This window comes from Callithrix jacchus, chromosome 2 (genome assembly GCF_049354715.1).
Source record: "Callithrix jacchus isolate 240 chromosome 2, calJac240_pri, whole genome shotgun sequence".
Classification (NCBI taxonomy): Eukaryota; Metazoa; Chordata; class Mammalia; order Primates; family Cebidae; genus Callithrix; species Callithrix jacchus.
This window is the reverse complement of record NC_133503.1, coordinates 3567259-3586857: the sequence shown is the minus strand read 5'-3', so window position 1 is coordinate 3586857 and position 19599 is coordinate 3567259. Positions and strand designations below refer to the sequence as shown.

General features: G+C 44.9%; 1 protein-coding gene across 19 annotated transcripts in view; it reads right to left on the bottom strand.

Annotated features, from left to right (window-relative positions):
* Window positions 1-3826: 3826 nt before the first annotated feature.
* The window catches only part of RABGEF1 (RAB guanine nucleotide exchange factor 1), a 71500-nt gene continuing 55727 nt past the window's right edge, over window positions 3827-19599 (bottom strand). For all 19 annotated transcript variants that reach the window (XM_078353937.1, XM_078353953.1, XM_078353962.1 and 16 more), the window contains 5 exons: window positions 19206-19287; window positions 17329-17461; window positions 15382-15473; window positions 10208-10464; window positions 3827-6408 (listed from right to left, as the gene is read on the bottom strand). In XM_078353937.1, coding sequence (XP_078210063.1) covers window positions 6010-6408; window positions 10208-10464; window positions 15382-15473; window positions 17329-17461; window positions 19206-19287 — 963 coding nt within the window. In that variant the 3' untranslated portion in view covers window positions 3827-6009. The remainder of the gene's footprint in view (window positions 6409-10207; window positions 10465-15381; window positions 15474-17328; window positions 17462-19205; window positions 19288-19599) is intronic.

Below are 19599 nucleotides of genomic sequence, written 5' to 3'. Positions count from 1 at the left end.
GCCCAGGGAGGTTGACACTGCAGTGAGCCATGACGGCACCAGTGTACTCCAGCCTCAGTGACGGAGTGGGGCCCTGTCTCAAAGAAAAAAAAAGAAAAAAAAGAAAGAAAAAAAAAAGACATGGCCGGACGCAGTGGCTCAGGCTTGTAATCCCGGCACTTTGGGAGGCTGAGGCAGGTGAAGGTTGGGACTTCGAGACCAGCCTGACCAATGTGGAGATACCCCATCCATCTCTCCTAAACATATAAAGAATTATCTGGGCGTAGTAGAATGTACCTGTAATCTCAGTTACTTGGGAGCCTGAGGCAGGACAATTACTTGAACCAGGGAGGTAGAGGTTGCAGTGAGCCAAGATCCCACCATTGCACTCCAGCCTGGGTGACAAGATCCCACCATTGCACTCCAGCCTGGGTGACAAGATCCCACCATTGCACTCCAGCCTGGGTGACAAGATCGCACCATTGCACTCCAGCCTGGGTGACAAGATCCCACCATTGCACTCCAGCCTGGGTGACAAGATCCCACCATTGCACTCCAGCCTGGGTGACAAGATCGCACCATTGCACTCCAGCCTGGGTGACAAGATCCCACCATTGCACTCCAGCCTGGGTGACAAGATCCCACCATTGCACTCCAGCCTGGGTGACAAGAGTGAAACTTCATCTCAAAAAAAAAAAGAAAGTTAGATGTCCATCAGTATTTAAAAGGGAAACTTGTTCAAGTAATAGATACAACGTCATATTCATTTGTATACTTTATAAATTACTGCCTAAGGTTATTAAAAAAAAAATATCAGTGAAAATATGTCATTTGTTTATGCCATTGATTTTTTCTTTAGAGTACCATATAAAATTCCCAATATTTTTTTGGTCCTATTTTCAAGCTAATTGGCTCCTTAAAAAAATAAAGTTGTCAGTTTAATGCTCAGTAGAGTGTTCCCAAGCACACACTTTGTAACATGATTTTTTTCTCATAAGAGAATATGGCGGCCGGGCGCGGTGGCTCACGCCTGTAATCCCAGCACTTTGGGAGGCCGAGGTGGGTGGATCACGAGGTCAAGAGATCGAGACCATCCTGGGCAACATGGTGAAACCCCGTCTCTACTAAAAATACAAAAATTAGCTGGGCATGGTGGCGCGTGCCTGTAATCCCAGCTATTCAGGAGGCTGAGGCAGGAGAATTGCCTGAACCCAGGAGGCCGAGGTTGCGGTGAGCCGAGATCGCGCCATTGCACTCCAGCCTGGGTAACAAGAGTGAAACTCCGTCTCAAAAAAAGAGAGAGAGAGAGAGAGAGAGAGAATATGGGCTGAGTGCACTGGCTTGTGCCTATACTTCCAACGCATTGGGAGGCCATGATGAAAGGGTCACTTGAGCCCAGGCAGTTTGAGACCAGTCTGGGCAATACAGGAAGATACTATCTCTACAAATAATAAAAAAGTTAGCCAGGAGTGGTGGTGTGGACCTGTGTTCCCAACTACTCAGGAGGCTGAGGTGGAAGGATCCCTTGAGGTCAGGTGGTCAACACTGCAATGAGCTGTGATCGCATTACTGTACTCCAGCCTGAGTGACAGAGTCAGACCCTGTTTCAAAAAAAAAAACCAAAAACCTCAAGAGCAGAAGGGTAGTGTATTATATTTAAACACACGTTTCTTCGTTTGGAATGGCCAAGTTTCTTCATCCGTCATTACCTTTTCGTTGAACAATTTCCTTTAGACATTTTTTAGGGGCAGTCTGGTGAAAAGTCCTATGGAATGTCTTTATTTCATCTTCATGTCTAAATATTTTTGGCATTTTTTTTTTGAGACGGAGTTTAGCTCTTGTTACCCAGGCTGGAGTGCAATGGCGCGATCTCGGCTCACCGCACCCTCCGCCTCCTGGGTTCAGGCAATTCTCCTGCCTCAGCCTCCTGAGTAGCTGGGATTACAGGCACGCGCCACCATGCCCAGCTAATTTTTTGTATTTTTAGTAGAGACGGGGTTTCACCATGTTGACCAGGATGGTCTCGATCTCTTGACCTTGTGATCCACCCGTCTCGGCCTCCCAAAGTGCTGGGACTACAGGCTTGAGCCATTGCACCTGGCCAGAAAGAGAGTCTTGCTGTGTTTCCCAGGTTGGTCTCAAACTCCTGGCCTCAAGCTATCCTCCTGTGCTTGCCTTCTAAGCGCTGGGCATGGGCCACTGTGCCCAGCCTAAACATAACTTTTATTTATTTATTTTGAGACGGAGTTTTCACTCTTGTTACCCAGGGTGGAGTGCAATGGCGCAATCTCAGCTCACCGCAACCTCCGCCTCCTGGGTTCAAGCAATTCTCCTGCCTCAGCCTCCCGAGTAGCTCAAATTACAGGCACGCGCCACCATGCCCAGCTAAATTTTTTTTTGTATTTTTAGTAGAGACGGGGTTTCACCATGTTGACCAGTATGGTCGCGATCTCTTGACCTCCTGATCCACCCGCCTCGGCCTCCCAAAGTGCTGGGATTACAGGCTTGAGCCACCACACCCGGCCAACTTAAAACTTTTCTAAATAGGTAAAAGCAATGGAGAGCAAAAAGGGGAAGTTCAAATAAGGAAGTGGGATAGGCTGCGAGGTGGGACACACCTGTGAGCAGGTCTAGTACAGACATCTTGGTTAAAGTACAAGGACATAGAATGTTCTACGTGCCTGTGAGCATCTACATTGTGTAGGGCTTCTAGCAAAAAGGCTTTTAAAGAGTGTTTAAAACAAACTATGATTTCTAACACTAATGAATTTTTTTAAAACAAGGAAACTTTGAAGAGGAAATTTTTACTTCCCACACTGCAATTCTAATATGATGATGATTATTTTTTTAAGATGGAGTCTTGCTCTGTTGCCTAGGCTGGAGTGCAGTGGCACAATCTCAGCTCACTGAGACCTCCACTTCCCTGTTCAAGTAGTGATTCCTGTGCCTCGGCCTCCTGAGTAGCTGAGATTACAGGCTTGAGCCACCGTGCCCGGCCTTGGAGCAGTAATATTATTATCCCCATTTCATAGCTGCGGGATCTGAAACATGAGATTTGTTAAGGTCCAATGAGCTAAGTAAGTAGCAGAATCAAGGCCGGGTGCAGTGGCTCACACCTGTAATCCCAGAACTTTGGGAGGCCGAGGTGGGTGGATTACCCAAGGTCGGGAGTTCAAGACCAGCCTGACCAACATGGAGAAACCCCATCTCTACTAAAAGTACAAAAAAGTGCCAGCCATGGTGGCTCAAGCCTGTAATCCCAGCACTTTGGGAGGCCGAGTCGGGTGGATCACGAGGCCAAGAGATCGAGACCATCCTGGTCAACATGGTGAAACCCCGTCTCTACTAAACATACAAAAAATTAGCTGGGCATGGTGGCGCGTGCCTGTAATCCCAGCTACTCAGGAGGCTGAGGCAGGAGAATCGCTTGAACCTGCGAGACGGAGGTTGTGGTGAGCCAAGATTGCGCCATTGCACTCCAGCCTGGGCAACAAGAGTGAAACTCTGTCTCAAAAAAAAAAGTAGCAGATTAAAAGTTCAAAACCAAACCCAAGCCTTCCAGCTCCGGAGTTCATGCCCCTACCACCAGACAATAATAGCTCTATATTGATTACGTTAACTCATTTTTTTTCTCTATTTTTATTTCTTTTTGAAGACTGAGTACCTTGGTAGAACTACCAGAACAATGTTAATTGTGGTGACAGCAAATATTCCTGTCTTCTAAAACTGGCAAATGTCTCTAATGTTTCATTTTTAGGTATGATGATGGCTGTAGCTTACCCAGAAAACCGCTGTAGCACAGAATATTAATAATAATGTATATTTTCCTAAGAAAGAACCAAAGCAATTTTTGGAAGAGGGATGGATTGTGAAACTTTATTAAGAAAGAGTTCTGTCCAAAGGTTTATTCCAATCACATTTACCGTGCATAAAATACCAACACCTTCTTGTTGCAAAAACAGAAACTCTGGCCGCTGTACTGATGCTGACTTGAGAAACAGAAGCCTGCAAGGCAAGAGTCCATACATGAAGAATTAGACCAGCATGAGCCACCTCCAAAAAATCAATCCAATGATCTACTTTAAAGATATGTTGAGACCCAAAGAAGTCAGCTTTTGTGGGAAGGTGATTTGCAGTTTATTTAACAAACAGAACGTACAATAACTAAAAGAACGGTGTATTTTCTATGGGAATGAAGACTACATATCTGGATCCGCACCTAAAAAGCACATAGAAAATTAAAACAAAGGCAGGGAAGTTTTCTACTGACATCACTCGGACCCCAGTTATTCTATGAGAAGATTCTCACCGGCTTTTGGTAGTAACTCACCACCTTCTATGCGAGCCTGGGAACCAGCTGACTCAGTGAACTGCTTCCCGTCTTCAGTGCGTGAAGACACAGATGTGTCAAGCTGGATAGATCTTACATGTAGATTTAAGAATAAGAAGTTTTACATCCATCTTGATTTTATTCCAAAATCACTGCTCTGCAGTTTTGGGCTCCGTTCTTAGGAAGATGATGGAAAAGCAAGAGAACCCTTCCCAGTTGCTTGTGTGACGTGATGCTGCCCAGAATACAGTGCCCTGGGGCCTCATGCACGACTGCACGATCTGTGGAAGTCACTGAGTGGAAGAATCATCCTCAGTGGTATATGTGGGTTATGGAAGGTTCCGCTGCCATGAGACAAGGTTCTACAATGCAGGCAGCTGTCCAGCCTCCTGTCTGACTCATGTAGTTAACATCACACTGTGCATTCAGTGCAAGATTCTTTGGTTACACAGTATTAACCACCAGGAGGGTAACTCCTGGTTTGTAAAACACGTCAGTGGTTCTTAAGGGAGCAGGGGTGGGGGGAGATATGGCCCCAGGAGACATCTGACTATGTCTGGAGAGAATTGTTCACAGCTCTGTGGGGTGCTACTGCCTCTAGTGGGTATGGAGAGCAGGAATGCTGCTGAACATTCTACCATGCACAGGGTGGCCCCTCACAACAAACACCTCTCAGGCCACTAATGTTAACAGTCCCGAGGTTGAAATGTCCTGAAAGAGGATCAGAAAGCGTGTCTGCCCTGACCATAAAGCCAAAAGTACATTGTGGAGGCTGCAAGACAGCCCCCTGCATCTTACAGCTAAGGAACCCATCACCTCCCACCATCAGAGGCCTGTTCATTCCTGCCTTCCATTCCAGACCCAGAGCCTGCTTGTTCTAACCAAACGACCCAATAGAGATTTGCTGAATGAATAAGGGGAAAATAAGCTAAAAGCATGGTTTAAAGTCTTCTATCGACTACATGAAACAGTATTTTATGTGACCTAAAATGTATTCTGAAACTTAGTGGTGTCATAGTCTCTGACTATGTAGAACCTCAAAGTTAGGGCTAACGTGTTGTTAAGGATGAGTGCACATCTTCAGGAAAGTTTGTTTAAACACTTCTCGAGTCATTTTAGTGGGACAAACCAAATAAAATGGTGCTAAAGGCAAACATTCAATATACTTCATTTTAAACTAAAAAATTCACATATAAAATGCCATGCATAGCAGACACCATTCTTTTTTTTTTTACATATTTACAATTTTACATATTTACTTATCAATATAATTTCTATCTTTACAATTATAAAATTATTTCAAACTGTGGAAGAGTGGTACCATTTAATTTCTTTAAACATACACTTTGTAGCATTCATTTGTTTCACCTTTAAAAGGCAGCTATTTACCAAAACCAAACCACAGTGAATGCCACAGAGGAAGCAAATAGGAAAATCATGGAGGGAAAAAAAGATTCAGACGAAATTTGCACACAAGTCTTATGTGAATCTGTATCAGTAACTCAAATAAATAGTATTTTATTATTAACTAAGCTTCCCCTGCTGGGAAAAACAATAAAAACAATCCCCATCCACTGTACCTTTAAAAATGCTCTGATATTTATAAGCAATTTAGTTATATTCTAGATTCCAATCAGCTGAAAGTAGTAAGGGCTACCTACAATTTAGGCTCAAATAAATACTCTCCACGTAAATTGTGATCATCCTGCATAAACTTGAGGTTGCAGTGGTGGAGGAAGTTTATCATTTTCAACGTTTTCAGAGTCAATAGCTGCTAATGGTTGATTCGGAGGCTTAATTTCCAGCGGGTATTTCTCGACAATGTCTTGAACTTCCCTTGCAATTCCATCTGTCCAATCTATTAGGTCTTTTTCCAGTTTCTTGGCTTCATTCATGATCCTTTCTTGTCGTTCATTCAGCTGAGACAGGAGATCCAAGTTCTTGTACATCTGCTTGACACCTAAGCAAGCATCAGGAGACCAACTCTCAGCTTCTTGCTTCCTGGGAGAGGTCTGGCCGGACATATAGCGATCAAAATCCTCCTGACTTAAATTCAAAGACTGGGCGTCTAGCTTCTCAATAAAAGCCACGGCACAGCACTATAAGAAGAGGACGTTAATACAGTCATATTAGGAAAGTACACATACTCGAATCAATTTGTAAAAATCTTTTTATCACGGAGAATTTAAAAGAGAAGCAAAAGCAAACAAAACAAACTAATGGACATCCAGGTACTTCAGTGTCAGAAATTACCTATTCCTATACCCGCTCATGCTTCCTGTATGCTCCCAGGAGCTCCGAAGTCAGTGTCTAGGTGCAGCCTCCCCGGTGCACCACAAAGTCATTGTGCATGAAGCCATTCTGTTTGAGTCTTCCCAGGCCTGCTATCCCTACCCAGGATACAAGCCCCAAGTGAGCACAGGTCCTCAAGACACTGCTGTAGCACACGGACCTCTGATCCTCAAAGAAATATTTTAACATCAAGTGGTTAAAAGAACAGCTCCGGGCCGGGCGCGGTAGCTCATGCCTGTAATCTCAGCACTTTGGGAGGCCGGGGCAGGTAGATCACAAGGTCAAGAGATCGAGATCATCCTAGCCAACACAATGAAACCCTGTCTCTACTAAAAATATAAAAATTAGTCGGGCATGGTGGTGGCCGCCTGTAGTCCCAGATACTTGGGAGGCTGAGGCAAGAGAATCACTTAAACTTGGGAGGTGGAGGTTGCAGTAAGCCGAAATCATGCCACTGCACTCCAGCCTGGCAACAGAGTGAGACCATCTCAAAAACAAACAGAAAACAAGAACAGCTCTGAAATGACAGAACCTGAGTTAACTGTCACCTCTTTGACTTAACAGCAACAGCAAGTGGCCCTGGGAAAGTTACTTAAGCTCTCTGAGGTTTCTGCACCTGTAAGTGGGGGGAAATACCACCCACATTTATTGTGAGAATTAACACAGCATATGCCACGTGCTTCCAAGAGCCCTGCAGTGAGCAATGAATACATGGTAGCAATTATTAGTACAGAAATGCCACTGCAAATGCCCAATTCAAGAGACATCTGAGCCAGGCGAGTTGGCTCATGCTTATAATCCCAGCACTTTGGGAGGCTGAGGCGGGAGGACTGCTTGAGACCAGGAGTTCGAGACCAGCCTGGGCAACAGTTGAGGTAGAAACCCTGTCTCTAGAAAAAAAAACAAAAAAAGAAAAAGGAAAAACTGATTCATCTGAGGAGAACGGAAGCACATGCCCATCTGGCTCAGGGTGTGTGTGGAGTTGCTGTGGCCCCTCTGTGACCCAGAAAAAGGAGGTGATTTTAACTCCTCGCTTAGGTGAATGAAGACCTGGCATTGCCACTAACAGGAATAGGAAATACTGGAAAAGAAATGAACATCGGAAGGGGAAGTAGTTCTGAACAAATTATATCTAAGGTGCAATAGAAGTGTGAGGTCAAGACAGGTGACACAGAGCTGTGAGTCATCACTGCACAGGTGAGTGACAGCTCTGTGACAGAGCAGATGGTGCAGCAAGAGATGCAGAGAGTATGGGGTCCCAGGGAATGACACAATTCAGGGGGGAAGCAGAAGACACAGACTTTACAAACAGATAGGAAGTAGTGGAATTGTGGAAGCCAAGGAACAGCAGAAGTTGCGGAACAAAGGAACAATCGAGAGTGCCATGAGAAGTGAAGGAAGATGAAGACTGCGAGCGCCCGTGGGGTCTGGCAGCTGGCAGGCTTTACTTTTGCCAAAGCAGTTTCAATGAAGCAGTGGGTGTGGGAGACAGACTCTGAGTCAGGCAGGGAGAGGATACAGAGGGAAGGCACAAACACTTAAGGCTGCAGGCCAAGAGCACTATAAGCTGCTGAGTATGTGAGCCAGCCGCCTCTACTGTTGGCGACAGTGGCTACGCTCACACACATCCTGGTCCTCCTTCACTTTCCCCAGGACCTACCACATCTCCACCTTCACACTTCTCAGACTTCCAAACTGTCTGACCTGCTCTGGATAAAGAGCTGAATTCAAAAGGCAAGTGTATGTTTCATTTATATTAATAAATATGAGGCCAGATGCAGTGGCTCATGTCTGTAATCCCAGCACTGTGGGAAACTGAAGTGGGCGTATTGCTTGAGCACCTTGGGAGTGTGGTTTGAGAGGAGTTCAAGACCAGCCTGGCCAACAAGGTGAAACCCTGTCTGTACTAAAAATACAAATATTACAGGTGGCACATGCCTGTAATCCTAGCTACTTGAGAGGCTGAGGCACGAGAATTGCTTGAACCCAGGAAGTGGAGGTTGCAGTGCACTGAGATCACACCACTGCATTCCAGCCTAGGTGACAGAGTGAGACCCCCCGCCCTCTCTCTCTCTCTCTCTCTCTCTCTCTCTCTCTCTCTCTCTCTCTATATATATATATATATATATATATATATATATATATATCAGTACTTATAATCTCATTCTATTTGGGCCACTGAACTTTTTTTCAGTACTACAGTTTAAACCATCATGTGCCTGGGAAGACAGAAAACACTGTGACTAAGGGAGCGAGCATCATGTTGATCAAGAGCATCCCCAAGTTCCTCCACCTGCAAACCACACTCTCAAGATGCTGGTGACGACAGCAACACGCAGCTAAACACAACTGTGGAGGGTAACGAGTGACGGGGCAGGTCCAGGTTTGGAGGAAACCTGAGGCTGCTTATACAATTTTGGGAACCTACTTACGAGAAATGGAAAAAAAGTGGCAAATACATACCTAGAATATGGAAGTAGGTATAACTATGAATACATATCTAGAATACAGAAATAAATCACAACATATTTCTAGAGTCGTGGAGATTCAAGTATCTTTTTTGAGATCTTTTTAGGTAATTTATCAGAAATGCTCCCTATGCATCCTGGCTTCCCCTCCCCACCTCTTAGTTACCCGGCTCTCAGCACAGAAAACCAAGACCATAAGCTGCCCCAAGGCTCCAAATTCATTAGCTTCACAGTACATTCAGTTGAAAGCAAACAAGCAGAGTTTAGCAGGAAGAAAAAGGAAGTATTCAGGTCAGAAGCGGTGGTTCATGCCTGCAATTCAGCTCTAAGGGAGGTCAAGGCAGGAGGACTGCCTGAGCCCAGGAGTATGAGACCAGCCTGGACAACAGAGCAAGACCCCATCTCTCTCTCAAAAAAAAGATTAGCCTGTGTGGTGGTACATGCCTGTGGTACCAGCTACACAGGAGGCCGAGGTGGCAGGATTGCTTGAGCCTGAGAGGCTGAGGCTGCAGTGAGCTATGACTGTACCACTGTACTCCAGCCTGGTTGGCAGAGTGAGACCCTGCAGCCAGAAAAAAAAGGGGGTGGGGTGGGGGGGTGGGGAAGTACTCAGCCTTATTAACTTTTATATATATATATATATAATTAAATACTATCTTGCCTAGAATCAATAACCACTGCAACAAAACTATACTTGAAAATCATTTCACATCCTCTGAACTCACCTTTTTTAAAGAAAAAAAAATCTCAGTATTCAATTCTTAGAAGTAACTTGGGGAATAAAATGAACAAAAAAAGAAATCAAACTTAAATCCTCTCAAAATGAATTACTGTCCAATATTTGCCTTATTCACAGTTGAAAAAGCCCAGGCAAGTAAAAGACTCTTCCCAGGACCCTGGGGAGTGATGCCCAACACATGTCATCTGTTTCCCGCAGGACGAACACAATCTCTGATCAAGTCCCGGGAGGTGGAGTGTCTGTATGGTATGGTCCTTGTGCTCTGTGACAGAAGGTGAGCTGCCTCAGGCACCCTGCCTTCTCACACAGGAGGATTCACTAGTCATAGGCCTGCGAGACCTGTGACCTCCCTGAAACCACCAGCTCTCCTAGTTCTCCATCACACAAGAACTCACTCACCAGATTGGTGAAATAGTAGCCATCCTCCCCAGTCATCAGTCGGCTTGGATTGCAGAAGCGCGTGATATACTGGATATTGGACTGAAGGCGTGGGGGGTTGCCCTTCAAAACAATGTAGATGAGGGTGGGGAGGAAGTCATCCGCCGACGCTGGCTCGTTCTTGGTGATCTTAATGGCATTGAAGATGTGCTTGCTGCACTTGGTGATACAGGCCAACTTATCTCGAGGCACACGCTTGGAATCCATTTCAATGATATCTACAAAGCAGAAAAGACACTATCTCCCATGAGAAAAGAATCACATTAAAAAAAAAAAGAAGCAATAGGAAAATCATTTTTTATCCTAAAGTTACAAAGAAACCCTAACCCCTCCTCCAGCACTTAATGTATAAATGACTTAGACCCTCCCAAAACAGTAAACATGTGCTCATACTCACAGAAAACAGAACCATGAGCCAGGTACTACACAGTGTGCCTTACAAGCACATTTCTCTAATCCTCAGATTATGTGATGGATACTATTAATAATATCCATATTATGGATGAGGGGGCTGAGGTACAGAGAGGTTAAATGATTTTCCCAAGATCATACAGACAGCAGGTAGCAGGGTGGGAATTTGAAATCATGTCTATCTGACTGTAAAGCCCACATTTCTTTTCTTTCTTTTTTTTTTTTTTGGACACAGAGTTTCACTCTTGTTGCCCAGGCTGGAGTGCCGTGGTGCGATCTCTGCTCACTGCAACCTCTGCCTCCCAGGTTCAAGCAATTCTCCTGCCTCAGCCTTCCAAGTAGCTGGGATTACAGGCACCTGCCACCATGCCCAGCTAATTATTCTATTTTTAGTAAAGATGGGTTTCGCCATGTTGACCAGGCCGATCTCAAGGATAAATTTAATCTCGAAATAACATTTTACTTTTCCCAGAGAAAAATTTCATTTCCCATGGCTACCACTAAGTCCATTTAATGGGCTCTCATGAATGCGTATCCTCTTCCAACAAGCCTAGGGGACAGAGAAGGGTGCTGAGGCACACAGTGACAGCACTGCTGGAGTGGGAGCGTGCCTCTGGGGGTGCACATCTGCCAGCAACTTGGGACACCATAAAAGAAAATAGCCAAGGCAGCTTAATTTTACACGAAATTCTTGCCACTAGCAGGAATAAAAGTTTCGGACTCGGGTCATGTGGTGGTGTGTACCAAAGGGTTCTTTCTGCTCTTAGGTCATCATCTCTGAGGGTCAGTCTTCCTAGGCCCACCTGCCATGAAAGACAACCTGTGGGAGACAGATGTGCTGGGCAAATTCACAGGCCTTATTTTAACTTATGAGTGCTTTATTTCCTTACTTGTGAGGCTACTTTGTGAATTATATAACTTTTGCCTATTTTACTGTTTGGTTCCTTTAATTCTGGGTTATAATTATTGCTACCTTGTCTTGATCTATTTATTTTTTTCTACTTAAATGGAACTTAATACAAATAAGAATTGGGTAAGATTGCGTACGATTTTTTAAAGCCATTTTTACTGCCTTCATTTATCTTTAGCCTTCTACGTTTCATTGATGATTTCTATTCCCTCTTTTAAACTTTAAACCACTTTCTTGTTAATCTTTATTTTTCAGTGTTCTTTCATCTTGCATCCTGTTCATCTTTATTGCTGACATTTTGAAAGCAAGTAAAAGTAAATTATGTTTTATCTGGATGTGTGTGTGGCTGCCATTGCCATGACGCCAGGCTGGGGTGGAAAGAGGGAAAGAAGGGAAGGAGAATAAGGGAAAACACCCCAGGGATCTCTTCCACATGCTTTATCCTGCGGAGACCCCTTCCTAGCATCCTCTGGCCTGAAAGTAGTTTTCATGGAACTCTTTGGACTCCTCGTGTGTGATTTCATCATTTGCACTGCTTTAAAATCTCCACCAGGAGATACAGGAGGAGAAGGCAACACACAGGAAACTCACTGCTGTCTAAGAATTTGCCTCCCCAGCCTGCCTGCTAGGGTTTACCCTTCAGAGCCCTGAAGAACTGCTCTATGTCTTCTCCCAGGGATCTGCCTTGTTATGAGCAGGAAGCACAGGGCTGAGTGTGTGTCTGTACCATCCCCGCTGGGTCCAGGTGTCCAGGCTGATCTTTAACGGAGTTGTGAAAACAAAGGCTATACCTCCAGGTCATGGTTTCTCAACATGGACACTCATGATATTTGGAGCTGGATAGTTCTTTGCTGTAGGGAACCATGCTGCACACTGCACAATGTTATGTTAGTAGCACCCCCACAGCTTTGACAGTTTCAATTGTCTCCAGACCTAGCTCGGTGGGCTCACACTTGAAACCCAGTACTTTGGGAGGTAGAGGTGGGAGGATCCCTTGAGTCTAGGACTTCAGGAATAGCCTAGGCAACACAGTGAAACTGTCTCTACACAATGTAAACAAAAATCAGCTGGGCGTGCTGGGTCCTGCCTGTGGTCCCAGCTGCTAGGGAGGCTGAAGTGGGAGGATCGCTTGAGCCTGTGAGGTCAAGGCTGCAGTGAGCCATGATCATGCCACTGTACTCCAGCCTGGATGACAGAGAGCTCCTGTCTCAAACATAAATAAGTAAATAAAAATAAACATTTTCAGATGTTGTCAAATGTCTCCGGGCACCATTAGTGCCTGGCCAAGAACCACTGCCCCCATAGCCACACAGAAGTCATGCAGGTGGCGCCAAATGGGAAACGGTGTCTGTCAGCATGAACGGATAAAGAAAACGTGGCACACATACACAGGGGAACTATCCAGCCACGTAAAAGCATGGGATACAGTCATTTGCAACAACATGGATGAAAGAGGATATTATGTTAAGTGAAATAAGCCAGGCACAGAAAGACAATCATCGCCATGTTCTTACTAATTGGTAGGAGCTAAAAAATTAAAGTAACTGAAGGATGTTTTACCAGACCGGTGGTTACCGGGGCTGGGAAGGGTAGTGAGGAACACGGGGGACAGTGGGGATGGCTAAGGGGTACGAAAACAGAAAGAATGAGTAAGACCTAGTATTTGCTAGCACAACAAGGGAACTACAGGCAAAAGTGAATTAATTGTACATTTAAAAGTAATTAAGATAATATAACTGGATTGTCTGTAACACAAAGGCTAAATGCCTCACAGGATGGACCCCATTCTCCCTAATGCAATTATGACTCATTACGTGCCTGGATCAAAATAGCTCATGGAACTCATAAATATATACACCTATTAATGTACACACAAAAATTTAAAAAAACAAAACAGAGAGAAAGGGAAACTTCCACCATCAGCCACAGGCCCTGACACTCTCCTTGTCCTAAAATCTTGGAGCCAAGAGGAACTGATGATGGACTCTCTGATCGCCTTCCTGGGGTGACACACTCTTCCTTTCAGAAGTCCTGGAGTGTACTTGTTTGACGTCAGGGCAGAGGCCTTGATGACTCTCTAAATTTTATGCAGTTCTCTTTAACAGGTCTCCTATTTGTTACTTGTCAGCTTGGAACATGAGTGCCCTGCCCTAGAAGAATGCCTTCCTATAGAGTCCCTCTATTCGTGGAACACAGCTACACTTCCCTGATCCCTCGAGCCACCCACCTCCACTTTCACCACTGGTAGGTCACACAAACACTCGCCACCAGCTGACGCCCCAGTGAACCATTCTACCTGGGTGGAAGAGGCCAGGAAGCCCAGGGACTTCCCTATTACCACAGGCCATAAAGGCTACGTGGCGTTGGCTGGGACAAAACTCTCATGGAACACTCTAACCATAAACCAGCTGATCTTGAACTTTCTAATAAGAGTGAGGAAAAACACAAGTCCCAGGTCCATATTCAGGCTTTCAGAAGGCCTCCACCTTCAACCTCTTATGAGGTTCCCTGAGCCAAAGGTGAGGGGTTGGAGTAGTCACAACCAGTCATGAATTGACCCAAAGGAGTCAAAATTCATGATACCTATGCCAGAGCCTAGCAGAAAGGCTTGGAAGAAAAAAAACACAATAGTGTTTATCTGGGCCACTTGGATTCTACCTCCAGAACTTGCACAGGAAATTACACAAAACAGTAATTTACTTAATAACAGGAGTTGACATGTGAAGATACACAAAGAGAAGCAGAACCTGAGAAGGTCAAAGAATCACATCAGCAGGGATTGCCTGGAGCAGACCCTCTTGCAACTGCAGAGGCAGTGAGATAACCCACTGCTTAGAGGACCCTTGGGGCTAGGGTCCTGAAAGACCCCATCTCCTTTTAATCCTGATAACAGCTTAAGCAAACTTGCATTTCTTTCTGTAGCTTGAGTGAGTCTCTGGTCCCTATAACTAAAAAAGCCTACTCAATGGCCAGCCTCTAACACTGCTAATATCAGATGACCCACTTCTTTTCCAGGAGAATTTCATTAACAATGTCTACATAAACAAGTTTTTCCAAGTCCTCTTTCTAATAAAGGAGACACTGGCCAAAGGTGAACATCCCTCCATTAAGATATATACATATAATATAATATATATAATGTATAATATACATATATGTTCGTCAGACTGGTCTTGAACTCCCGACCTCAGAAGATCCTTGCACCTTGGCCTCCAAAGTGCTTGGATTACAGGCGTTAGCCCGGCCAAGAACTTTTTTTTTAATTTAAACTTTTGTGTTGCCTACTCTTGCTGGGTCATTCCCATGAATGAGAAACGAACCTTAGGAGGAGGCTGCACCTGTCTAGAATGGCAGCACCACTCAGTTTGGGGCACTGCATTTACTTCCTGATCAAACCAGAAATAGCTCACAGAGCATCGCTAATCAACAACCAATCAGAGGCGTCATTTTCATGTTACTCCAGTGTGAGGACTACCCGTTCCCATCCTCTATCCAGAATTATTTTAAATATGTAAATGCAACTGAATCTTAAGAAACTTATTCTATCATGGGAACAATCAACTGAATAAAAACTATATTAAAAAAGTAGTACAAAAAAAGAGAAAAAATTTATTCTATAATCCGTGAAAATAAAGGAAGAAGAGTTAACCTGCTATTCTGAACGCCATCAAATTCATAAAACGAACAATCTTACAAATCACTTTTACTAATTGATCAACAATCTGCATTTTAGAAATGTGTAGACTAATATTATAGCAAAATGTTAGCCCTAAGAGGAAAACATCCCAATAAAAAGCCTCTTGGTTTCACTGACCTGTGATTGCCTTCACCACCATATCAGACACTTCTGGAATGTCTTCATTCACAGGGACACACAGCATCTGAGGTGTAACCCAGCGCAGGGCTCTAAAGAGAAAAGGCAGTAAACAAGAGCTCTGAGGACAAACCGTAGTCATGTGTCCTGTTACCTCCTCAGTTCAGGGAAAGCTGGAGGTGTCGCCGACCACTCAGACCATCGCAAGCCCACACATAACACCCTTGCAAGTACCAGGAGCTCAAATGACATGACAAAGCACCGAGGATCCTAAAATGAGACTTCTCTTCCTCACTTATCACGAGAATGGAAGACCATCTTACGAACTGAAATTACATTGTGCAGTATTACCAAGACTGAAATGCACTCGGTACTGGAAAGTGACCATTTCAGGATTGGCTGCTGCCTGTTCTCACTGCCCAGGTGTTCATGTCCTTTTACACTCAGCTCTCAACTTTTTTTTTTTTTTTCAGATGAAGTCTCACTCTGTTGCCCAGGCTGGAGTGCAGTGGCATGATCTCAGCTCACTGCAGCCTCTGCCTCCTGGCTGAATTGAACTGTTATTGCTCCACTGCACACCAGGCTTGGTAACAGAGCAAGACCTTTTATCAAAGAGAAAAATATTAAATATTTCTTCCAAATAAAATTCATTCTAAGATATATAACTGCTAAAAAAGCCATATTTTTTCTTTTTTTTTTTTTTGGAGATAGAGTACCACTTTGTCACCCAGACTAAAGTGCAGTGGCGTCATCTCGGCTCACTGCAACCTCTGGCTCCCTGGTTCAAGCAATTCGCCTGCCTCAGCCTCCTGAGTAGCTGAGACTACAGGTGTGCACCACCATGCCCAGCTAATTTTTGTGTTTTTTTAGTTGAGACGGGGTTTCACCATGTTGGCCAGGATGGTCTCGATCTCTTGACCTCGTGATTCACCCGACTCGGCCTCCCAAAGTGCTGGGATTATAGGTGTGAGCCACCACGCCCGGCCTGCTTTGAATTTTTATTTATTTATTTATTTTTTGAGATGGAGTCTTGCTCTGTAGCCCAGGCTGGAGTGTAGTGGTGCGATCTCGGCTCACTGCAACCTCCGCCTCCTGGGTCCTGGTTCAAGCAATTCTCCTACCTCAGCCTCCCAAGTAGCTGGGATTATAGGCATGAGCCACCATGCCCAGCTAATTTTTCTATTTTTCAGTAGAGACGGGGTTTCACCATGTTGGCCAGTCTGGTCTTGAACTCCTGACTTCGTGATCTGCCCGCCTCGGCATCCCAACGTGCTGGGATTACAGGCGTGAGCCACCGCACCCGGCCCTGATCTTTTATTTTTTTGAGATGAAGTCTCGCTCTGTTGCCCAGGCTGGAGTGCAGTGGTGCAATCTTGGCTCACTGCAACCTCCACCTCCTGGATTCAAGCTATTCTCGTGCCTTAGCCTCCCAAGTAGCTGGGATGACAGGCGTGTGCCACCATGCCTGGCTAATTTTTGCGTTTTTAGTACAGACAGGGTTTTCCCATGTTCCCCAGGCTGGTCTTGAACTCCTGGCCTCAAGTGATCCACCCACCTCAGCCTCCCAAAGTGCTGGGATTACAGGTGTGAGCCACCATGCCCAGCCAACATCCACTGCCTTGATAGGGATATTCACAGCTTCCTGCCTGAGAAGATGATAATGGACCAAGAAAACAAGTCCTTCTATTTCTTGGAGATTTCAGAGATTTAAAACAATCTCCAACACCAAACACAACTCTTACCAAAAGCTGCCTTGAAGCAGATGGGTAAGAGAGGTCACCACATTCCTCATCTTTGTGACACCACAGAGCAGCTTCCACTCTAAGGAGGCAGGAACATGAGCTGTTCCTTTCTCTTAAGGTTTGAAACTCAGGTGCCTTATTTTCCCCCAATGAGTTCTTCTACTAGTAGGTAGTAAGTATAAAGCAAAACAAAATAAGCAACTACCTGATCCTCTTTTGAATGGCAAGATCTTTCTTCTCATCATCAGTAGTTTCTGGACAGAACACATATTTATAGAGACGAGTCATGATGTACTTTTCAATCTGATCCATTATCTTCTCAACCCTTTCTGGAGGCACTGAAATAATCAAACACACAGAAAAGCTCAAGAGAGTATATATATGTTATTTTTTTGAGACAGGGCCTAGCTCTGTCACCCAGGTTGGAGTGCAGTGGCGCCATCTCACGGCAACTTCCATTTCCTGGGCTTGAGCTATCCTCCTACCTCAGCCTCCCAAGTAGCTGGGACCACAGGCACATGCCACCATGCTTAATTTTTGTACTTTTTTTTTGTAGGGGTTTCACCACGTTGCCCAGGATGGGCAACTCAACTCAAACTCCTGGGCTCAAGCAACCTACCTGCCTTAGCCTCCCAAAGTACTGAGATTATAGGCGTGAGCCACTATGCCCAGCCAAGAGTATATTTTCATAGTACTTTCTACAAAGCAAAAAACTAATATACTAGAAATACATTAAACACACTCAGAACTTAAGTATAAGAATGTTATATTTTAAAATATGCTTTAAAAAAAACTGGCAGGGCATGGTGGCTCATACCTGTAATCCCAGCACTTTGGGAGGCCAAGGTGGGTGGATCGCCTGAGATCGGAAGTTCAAGACCAGCCTCACCAACAAGGTGAAACCCTGTCTCTACTAAAAATATAAAAAATTAGCTGGGTATGGTGGGGTGCACCTGTAGTCCCAGCTACTCAGTGGCTGAGATGGGAGAATCATTTGAACCCGGAAGGCAGAGGTTGCAGTGAGCCGAGATCAGACCACTGTACTCCAGCTTGGGTGACAGAGTGAGATTCCGTCTCAGCAACAACAACAAACAAACAAAAAACCTTACTTCAACTGTTTGGCTGCCCTCCACAGCAACCTCAGTTCTCACTGAAGTCATCTGGCAGGACCTAACAGTGTGCACCCTGCCAAATGGGGAGACCTCAGCAAGGTTACTCCCTGTACTACATTACAAAGGTATTTGCAACTCCCAAGACTGCCGAATGCTGATGAAACGTATCCTTTCATTTCTCTGAGGTTTGCCATACACCTTAGAGCTCTCTGAGGTATACATATGGGGCAGACTTCTCAGATGCACACATGTGCTAAGGACATCCTAAAGTCTATTATCAGTGGAGGGTGAATTCACAAAGAATCCATAAAAACCTGAAGCACCCTCCCCTGACTTATTTTTTTAACTATTAATGCAATGACTCACCAAAATGGTGATTCCAAGATGGGAAATTCATTTAGAAAATCCTTCCAAGAAGTTTTTTTCTCTCTTTCTTTTTTTCTGAGACAGAGTCTTACTCTGTCGCCCAAGCTGTAGTGCCGTGGTGCAAACTCAGCTCACTGCAACCTCTGCCTTCCTGGTTCAAGTGATTCTTGTGCCTCAGCCTCCCAAGTAGCTGGGATTACAGGGGTGCGCCATAACACCCAGCTACTTTTCATATTTTTAGTAGAGATGGTGTTTCATCATGTTGACCAGGCTGGTCTCAAGTTCCTGGCCTAAGCTGATTGCCCATTTTAGTCTCCCAAAGTGCTGGGATTACAGGCGTGAACCACTGCGCCCGGCCTCAAGAGGTTTTTGTCTCCTCCACCCCTGCCCCTAATGGAGTTACTAAACACTACTCAATAAATTATCCAATTGCTCCGTTTGATATGCACGGTACAGTTCAAAGGCACTGCTAAGTATAAGATCAGTTCCCAGGATGTCAGTGAGGTTATAGGATGAAGTCTACAAACCAGCCAGACCATCAGAGAAAGAAATTCTTTCTTTCCTGTGCAATACCCGCAGTCTCTCAATGGCTAATGGTGTTTACCTTTTCCGCGAGTCTGCATCCTTTCAGCCACATTGTGGTAGAAATCCTGAGCACACTCTGACTGTTCTTCAATGCTTAGGTCCTGAAACAGAAAGAAAGAGACCGCTTGTAGCTGAAGAAAGTGCAGAAGTACAGCTCTACATTCTAAGAAGTTTCCAAGGGCCGGGCGTGGTGGCTCACGCCTGTAATCCCAGCACTTTGGGAGGCCGAGGCGGCTGGATCACAAGGTCAAGAGATCGAGACCATCCTGGGCAACATGGTGAAACCCCGTCTCTACTAAAAATACAAAAAATTAGCTGGGCATGGTGGTGCGTGCCTGTAATCCCAGCTACTCAGGAGGCTGAGGCAGAATTGCCTGAACCCAGGAGGCAGAGGTTGTGGTGAGCCGAGATCA